Raw genomic sequence first — 8,307 nt, forward strand, 5'->3', positions numbered from 1 at the left:
GGGCCGCCCCCGCCTGCCCCCCACGCCCACCCCGGTAGCCAGGCCGATATAGCCGCAGGGGGCCGGCAGCCGTCCGCCCGCTCGCCCCGACGGCGCCTGGCGGCGGAGGGCAGAGAGCAGCGGCTCTTGCGACTCCGTCCCTCCCCCGCCCCGCAGCGGGACCCCGCGCCGGCAGCACCCAGGTGTCTGCCCCTCAGCTTCCCGACAGGTCCCGCTTTCCCTTCCCGGACGGCTCGTCCTGACATGGCTCTGTCCCTATCCGGCGAGTCGGTCCCCCCCGGAGACGGCGGAGACGCGCTCGGGATGAGCCCTAGCCTCCCCTCCTACTACCCCTCTTTCCTCCCTCCCACCCAGTACTTCGAGGCGGCCCCTGACTTTTTCCAGCCCCTGAAGCCCCTGGGCGGGCTGGTTCCCTCCTCCCCGCCTCTGCCCTCCTTCACCTTCAGCAGGGTCCCCGCTTTCCTGACCCAGCCGCCTCCCCTGCCCGCCGAGCCTTTCCCCAGCCTCCCCTTGCCCCTCTACACCAAGCTGCCGGTTCCTTTCCCTCCCAGCGAGGGCTCGGCCCGCGGAACGGGGCCCTTGGGATCACCCTCGCCGCCCTATCCGAGCCCCCCGCACAGGACTGCCCGCAGCCCGGGAGCCGACGGGGCGGCGGGGCAGAGCTACAGGTACCACTTCACCGAGGAGGAGCTCAACGCGGTGCTGTACGGGGCACTCCGGAGCAGCCAGCCGACCGGGAGCCTCCACGCCATCTCGGGGCTCCGGGTGTCCCCCACCAGCTCGGGTAACGGGGTCTTTGACGGCGGCGGGAGGGACACTGGGTGGCACCGGGAGGCAGGGCTGTCTCTGCAGCCGGGTGTGCGGGGGGGTTCGGGTCGACCCCCAGAGGGGGTACAGGTACAACCAGGCTCAAGGGCCATCGCCGGGGCACCTTGGATTTCCCCGTGTTTTTCCTGGGTTATGAGCCCACACCCTGAAAAAGCCGGGGAGTGCTGCGGCTTCTGTCGGGGAGGCAGGACCCGCTCCTTCAGGGTCGGTGCTGGGCTGAAGAAGGTGTCCTTCTTCTGCAGGCGCTGCGGACTCCTCTGCCCCGCTGCTCGACCGGGACTCGCTGCAGTTACCCGAAGGTAGGGCCGGGACCGCCCGCGTCCGCGCTGCGCCATCCGCACCGCACTCAGCGCCCTGTCCCTCGCAGGACTCTCGGTGGTGCGGGTGGCCTACGGGGACGTGTCTCACCTTGGAGTCTTCTGCACGGATCCCATCCCCAAAGGAATCCGCTTCGGCCCTTTCCAAGGCAAAGTGGTCAACACCAGCGAGATCAAGACTTACGACGACAACTCGCTGATGTGGGAGGTAGCGGAGGCACCGCTGGGCTCACCCCGCACCCCCAAAGCGGGGTCGGGGCGAGGCTTTCGGCCGCCCCTCTGCCGTAGCCTGCAAGAGGGGTTCGACCCAGTGTGGGTGGTGGGACTGGTGCGAGCGGACCGTGCTGGAAGGGTTGGTCAAACCTGATCCTGTTCTCTCTGTTTTGCAGATCTTTGAATACGGTCGCTTGAGCCACTTCATAGACGGGAAGGGCGCCGCTGGCAACTGGATGTCTCTGGTGAACTGTGCCAGGTTCCCCGAGGAGCAGAATTTGACAGCTATCCAGTGCCAGGGGGAAATCTTCTACGAGACCTGCAAGGAAATCTTCCCTAAGCAGGAGCTGCTGGTGTGGTACGGTGATTGCTACGTGCAGTTCCTGGGCATCCCCATCAGCTTGAAGGCCATGTCGGAAGGGAAGAAGCCTCCGCAGCACCCCGAAGGTGAGCCTACCAAAGACCCCTCGGGGGACACTGTCCCTTATTCCCACGAATGTGTACCTGGCAGGGACTAGATTCGCGCGAAGGGAGGTAAAGAAACACAGACATCACCTTTTTCCAGCTGTATTTTATTTTAAAAACTTGCCAGACCCTGCGGTGAGCAGTGAGGGGGAGGGGGTGACCGGCCCTGCCGCGGGGGTGCTCGAGGTGGCGGTGGCCCCGCAGCCCCGGTCCCCCCGGTCTGCCCGCCCTCTCAGGGAGCCGACCATCGGCCGCCCCTTCCTGCAGCTTCCAGCATCCCAAAACAGCATCTTCCCCTCGGCGTCGGGGAGCCCATGGCTTGCACCGAGGGCTGCCGGCAGCGCGGAGCAAGGAGGCGCCCCTTTCTGCCCCGACAGCTTGGTCACAGTTCGCGGTTCCTCGGGGAGTTAAAAATGTTGGTCTGACGATTGTAAAACATCTGGTCGTCCTGGGCTGAGCTTGCCTCGGCCCCGCAGCGCCGTTGTTGAGGGGTCCCGTTTTGGGGAGAAGGGCTTTTCGGGGTCATTCCTTTTTTGGCCGTGTTTCATCTTAGGATTGCACATCTGACTAAGTGATATTTTTCATGCAAGTAACGCTCTAAGTAAATGGGGCAGGCTGAAGTCGTTCCGATCCCACAGTGGCGATATTGCATGCGAAAGAAGTAGCAAATGCACTTACTCGAGGAGGGTGGGGTAGGAAACTTCTGCTTGTAATGTACTGAAAGTATGACGTTCTTAAAAGCAAAAGTTGTGGAGAAAACAGATTTATGCCATTTGGCATGGAAATTTGGAATGGAAATTTTTGTACCTGTTGTCTGGAACTGTTTAATTCAGACTGACGCTAAATTGCTCCTTTCATCTTAAGGCTTAAGCCAAAGTTACTTTTATTAAAGAAAGAAAATGATGTAAAAACATCTTAAAATTTTCCGGTGTTGTTGCTAAATTCAGTGGTTGTGAACGGTTTGAAATACAAAAGAAAACCAAATAAACGTCATATTTTGTTCGATAGTTAATTGAAAACGATAGAAAAGGTGTGCAAATTATTTTCTTTTGGGAGTGGGAGGTAAAATTTGCGGACAGTGCTTGATAAGAAAAATACCTGGCAATGGTTCCATATGGGGAGACGCTTTTATGTGGGACTCTGCATTGGGTTTTCACACGTTCGCCCACTGTTTATAGAGAAACAAGGATGAAATCCTGTCTTTGCTGAAGTCAGGAGCTAAAACCAATCATTTTAGCAGACTGTGGGCTCTAGTTTGTTCCCCTCCGTTGGAAAGGAGCTGTGCGAACGCTTAGGAGACCCGACGTGTATTTTGTTGATGATATTGCCAGCATCCGATTACCGTTATCACCCTCTCAGAGACTTAGAATTCCCCGTTGGGTCCCAGCTCTGACAAGGATGCAGATTTGAACTGAGTCCCTTTTGCCGTGGTGTAATGGCACGTGTGGTGTAATCCTTTCTGCTGTACAGAAGCCGGGGAGAGCTTCAAGTGTGAGCGCTGCGGCAAGGTTTTTGCCTACAAGTACTATCGGGACAAGCACCTCAAGTACACTCGATGCGTGGACCAGGGGGACCGCAAATTTCCTTGTCACCTCTGTGACCGATCCTTTGAAAAAAGAGACCGGCTGAGAATACACATTCTACACGTTCACGAAAAGCACAGACCTCACAAGGTGAGCCTGCTCCCGGGTCTCTCTTTAGTCACTGGCTCTTCTGGGGGAACTGATTAAAAAGTCTTTTTTGGCCCAGGTAAGGTGCTGCTGATGATGTTCCCCCTCCTTCAGTTTCCCTCCCTGCAGTTCCCTGGTGGGAAGCTCTGCCTGTACAGGGAGAGCTTGTCTTCTGCAGCAAATCTTAGTTGAAGACATTTAATGGATTTATATGAGGAAAACAAGCCCCACAGTGTCCATAAGAGTTTACAATGAAACTAATTTTCTCCTGGGCTTTTTGGATATTTTCATGTGGGTGTTGCTCCTTTTCTTAAACAGTGTATGGCTAACTTGTGTTTAAAGGTGCTTCCCTTCTCCAGGATCAGGAATGGTGATGTCTCATGACTGTTTCCCACACCCCACCTGCACCCTTCGGTCTGAAAACTGACCCACATCTGTATTTGTTTCTGTTGATCCAAACAGGAGTCAAAAGTTTTACACTCCATGTGGAGTAGATTTTCAACTGATGAAAGCAAGTCTTTAAAATACTTTACTCATCTGCAGCAAACACCTTGCTCTAGCATTGGTTTTCTCTAGGAGCACTGAGAGTGGAAAATCAGACTTTTTCTAAAAAGCTTGGGAAGGGCAAATTTAAGTGTTTGAGATGGCACAGTTAAATCAGTCCTAAAAATTCTTCAAGTACCTTTTTATAGATCATCCTACAATAATGGGATTTTTTTTTCAAGAAAACATTTTGTAACTAAAACGGCATCATTACAATGTCAGAATATCTGCATGGAATTAGTAACAGATTAAAACATTCTATTAAAAATAAGGTGTTAAATACCATTTAATTCCACCTTGCCTTGCCTTGCTTTCCCTTTCCCCTTTTCCTTTTCCCCTTTCCTTTCCCCTTTTCCTTTCTAGTGCTGTGACTGACTCCACATTTCTGAAACAATGGTTATTACTGTAAAAGATCAATTTAAGATTATTCTTTTTTTTTTTTTTTTAAATGTTTGTCTTCTAGGAAGCAAGTGGAGCTTGGTTTACATTTTTTAAAAGAGTGATAATTTTACAGAAATATTCAGATTTTTTATTACTGAAAGACAATATGGTCTGTTCATGTTATGAAAAATAATATTTAACTATTCTAACAATAAAAGACTTTAAATTTTTGCATTATTTTATATATATATATATATATATATATATATAAATCTGTTCTTAAAACCATACTAAAATTCTGGCTATTTCAGATTGTTACTGCTTATAATCACTACTGTGTTTATGTATACATGAATACATAACATGTGTATATACATAAATATATGGAAGAATACATGCACATGTCATCCATATACCTGGTTTTTCTTTTTAACTCTACTGCTGTATGCTTTACCTTAACTTCAGCCCTTTTTTTTCTCCCCCCAGTGCTCTGTGTGTGGGAAGAGCTTTTCTCAGTCCTCCAGCCTGAACAAACACATGAGGGTTCACTCTGGGGAGCGCCCCTACAAATGTGTCTATTGCAACAAGGTAAGGCAAAGCCCTGTCCCATCCCTCCATCTGTCCTCTGTTATCCTTTGTTTCTTTTCTGTTTTCTTTCAAGAAAATGCTTTGCATTTAAGCTGGGAAGTGCGTATATTCTAGGCAGTTGTGAGTTAAAGTGATAGGGCTGGATGAGACTGAAGAAAAAATGTCTGGTATTCATCTGACATGGAATTTGTGGTTCAACCCAGCTCAGTGATCTGCTGCAGAAGTAAGGTCTATGAAAGCTTGGGAGCATTTCAAATACCATCCAAGGCACACAGCTAGATCCAGTATCCCACTTTTTCATCAGATAGGTAGTTTTGATACTAGTGACACTGCTTCCGGATTGCCATAAAGAGATTTGTTCTGTACACTGAACCTGCACAATAAGGATTTGTGCATGCTTACCTTGAAATAACAGGGCTGTAGGTGTGCAGCTGGGCATGCAGGTTTCTTTTGGAAAAGAAGACAGAGCCATACAGCACTGATCAAAAATGTACTCAGCTGTTACTGCCCATCACAGCAGAGATGATTCAGGTGAGGTCTCCCTGTGAAAGCAGCGACAGCTCTCCCAGCAGACAGAGGATAGATGAACAGGCTGTTGCTGGATGAATACTGGTAGGGCTCCAGGTGCTCTGGAGTGTCCATGCAATGCAGAAGCATCATCAGCATGTAGTCAGCTGCTCCTGATTTCAGAGAGAGACACTTAGTTTATGACTGGTGAGACTAACTCAGAGCTGAAGGGTCCTGAAGCAACGAACCTTAGAAAATGCTGCTTTTGGTTATATTTTTTTGTCTCCCAGAGATCCTGAACACTTGTAGGCAGAGTTTAGGATGAAATTTTATCCCTTATCTTGTGATCACAGAAGGAGGTGGCAGAGCTCTACAGGTCGTACTGTAAAGAGATCTCTAGCGAGCCTTGATCAGCCTCCAGTTAGTTCCCATTCTACTGCTGTGGATTGAATCAGGTTAAACTACTAGTCCAGGATGCACCTATCCTGGGACATAGCCATCACTTCTGAGGCTGGAAAACCAGGGGCTGGTTTTTTCAGGTGAATCCCCTTTTCCCCTGATAGGTCTAATGACGGCTTTGCATTCCCAACTCCTTTGATGTGAAAGCAAAGCAGTCACTGTTTGGGCAACATTTTGAAATTAAAGGAACAGTGTTGGGTCAGCATCACCATTCTGTCCCTCGAACACATTTTGGCCCCTTTGATATATACATCCAGGGTCTTATGTCTATTGCCATTTGCTGTGAAAACTTACTAGAGAGGATTTCTTGTATGTTATCTGCACATAGTGAAAGTGTCCTGGGAAAAGAAAAAATGAGGAAAACACTGGCAACTTTGCAACATTCCTGATCAAGTTTTGGGGAGAGGGTTTTATCCCCAAATGGAGGATGCATCTTTGTGACAGAGTGGGAAACTGTGCACTTAGCTACTCAAGTGTGTGTGTAATGGTGGGGGAACTGGCTAGAAGATCTGACTGAAGGAAGAGTAATGATGGAGTAGGGAAAATGAACCCATGAAAGATGTATGGTGGACTGTATGGATGAATTTTAGCAGCTGAATCTCAAGCCAGTGAAAGGGTTTAACTTAGAAAATTAAAACTGAAAAAAAGCTTGCATTATATTTCCCAAACACTAAGAAGCTGCAAAGCTAATTAGGACAGTATTGACTTCTTACTGTTGACGCATAGAAGATATTTACTGGTGTCTCTGGTCAGAAATCTTTCTCTGAGCTTCACCTATCTCCATCTCCCTAGACTCAGCTACGTCTATGTAGCAATAGCTGTTGGCTTCTGATTCCTCACTGCTGTGGGTTTTGGGATTTTTGTCCAGTTATCTGAGGATGTGAGCTTAATTTTTGGGATTAATTTTCGGGACTTAATTTTCGGGGCACATGGCTCCTAGTAGGGTCTGGGTTAGCTGAAGGTGGGGATTATATATGTGAAAACAAATTACTTCCAACTCCATCCCCTTTCTGATCCCTGCCCCTTCAGGCATTCACAGCATCCAGCATCCTGCGCACTCACATCCGCCAGCACTCGGGGGAGAAGCCCTTCAAGTGCAAGCACTGCGGCAAAGCCTTCGCCTCACACGCAGCCCACGACAGCCACGTGCGGCGCACACACAGCAAGGAGAAGGGCTGCACGTGCCCAGTGTGCGGCCAGCACTTCCCTGAGCAGGAGGATTATAACTTCCACATGAAGATCCACACTGTTCATTAGTCGGGAACCCTGCTGGCATGTCCTGGACCAGCTCATGTGTGTATCAGTCTGTGTGTATGTGTTTGTCCATGGTTGTGTGCACGCCACGGGAGGTGACATTCACCCAGGCTGTGACTCTTGGGGTAGGTCCAGTCTCTGGACCCAAGGCATATGACTGAGCCCAGGGGACAGGAGTTCTCTGAGTACACCCTGATGCCACACTGGGGTGAAGTGGAACATTCATTACTCAACCTGTCCTTTCCTCTCCTCCCATACCCTAATCTTAACAGGCGGGAGAGAATTTTACCTCCCAAAAACCTTTTGTGCACAAAGATCACTGTGAGGACTGCTTCTGCGTCTCTAGTGCACCATGGCTGTGGACTTCCTGGTGTAATCCATATCAAAACTTGTGCGAGGGATGTTTGTATCAAGTGCATTTCTCAAAATTGATTTAACCTGTTTTGTTTGGACACATGAGCACAGGTATGAGGTCTACTTTCCCTTATCCTGTAAATCTTCTAATTATGTTCTATTTATATGTGAACTGCCTCAGAGATACTGACTCCTGGACCAACATAGAGGTATTTCAGTTTCTTCATTCAACTACTGGGACATGGAGAGCTCCAGGACTCTGAAGGTTAGCTCTTCCAGAGGATACTGGTTAGCCCAGAGGGAGAGAATCAGGGTGTGGTGAGATGTGCAGGCCTCAGATACCAACCAGTAGAGTTTAGAGGACCAAACATATAGAAACATCAGTGAGCTTTCAAGGTGTGTCATAAGCAGTCAGGTGGCCTCACAGAGGCATTTCACTGTGGTCTCAGCACAGGTCAGGAGCAGGCACAGTCACCCTAGTGGGGCTTTTCATTCTGAATGTCATTCAACCTGTCTGGTCCAGGCCAGATGAGTCTTTGTGGTGAGTCCTGATATGAAGAGTGGGTCTTCTGCTTCCTCCTAGCTCTACATTGGATGACTGCTGTAGCAGCACTCCTTTCCTCTGCTCAAAATCTGAAAGTATAGAATAGGTGATGCCAAGACTCAAAGCATAAAACTCAGCATGTGAAATTCCTCCCCGAGACTGCAGGAAAGCCTTTGCCTCCTTG

At 49.5% G+C, this 8,307-nt stretch overlaps 1 protein-coding gene across 1 annotated transcript; it reads left to right on the top strand.

Moving 5' to 3' along the window:
- Positions 1-243: 243 nt before the first annotated feature.
- PRDM14 (PR/SET domain 14) lies at positions 244-7,228 on the top strand. The gene is made up of 7 exons (XM_050318990.1): positions 244-767; positions 1,054-1,127; positions 1,196-1,353; positions 1,535-1,805; positions 3,294-3,496; positions 4,904-5,005; positions 7,001-7,228. Exons 1-7 carry the CDS (start codon positions 244-246, stop codon positions 7,226-7,228), a joined length of 1,560 nt encoding a protein of 519 aa, XP_050174947.1.
- Positions 7,229-8,307: the final 1,079 nt, after the last annotated feature.

The sequence above is a fragment of the Myiozetetes cayanensis genome, unplaced genomic scaffold, assembly GCF_022539395.1.
Source record: "Myiozetetes cayanensis isolate MyiCay16 unplaced genomic scaffold, myiCay2020 scf1, whole genome shotgun sequence".
Taxonomy (NCBI): domain Eukaryota; kingdom Metazoa; phylum Chordata; class Aves; order Passeriformes; family Tyrannidae; genus Myiozetetes; species Myiozetetes cayanensis.

Excerpts from the sequence above, each read along its gene's own strand:
- PRDM14 (XM_050318990.1), top strand. The coding sequence starts at position 244 with ATGGCTCTGTCCCTATCCGGCGAGTCGGTCCCCCCCGGAGACGGCGGA. Across the intron at positions 768-1,053 it reads GCCATCTCGGGGCTCCGGGT|GTGTCCTTCTTCTGCAGGCG; the intron begins GTCCCCCACCAG and ends GGGCTGAAGAAG. Across the intron at positions 1,128-1,195 it reads CTCGCTGCAGTTACCCGAAG|GACTCTCGGTGGTGCGGGTG; the intron begins GTAGGGCCGGGA and ends TGTCCCTCGCAG.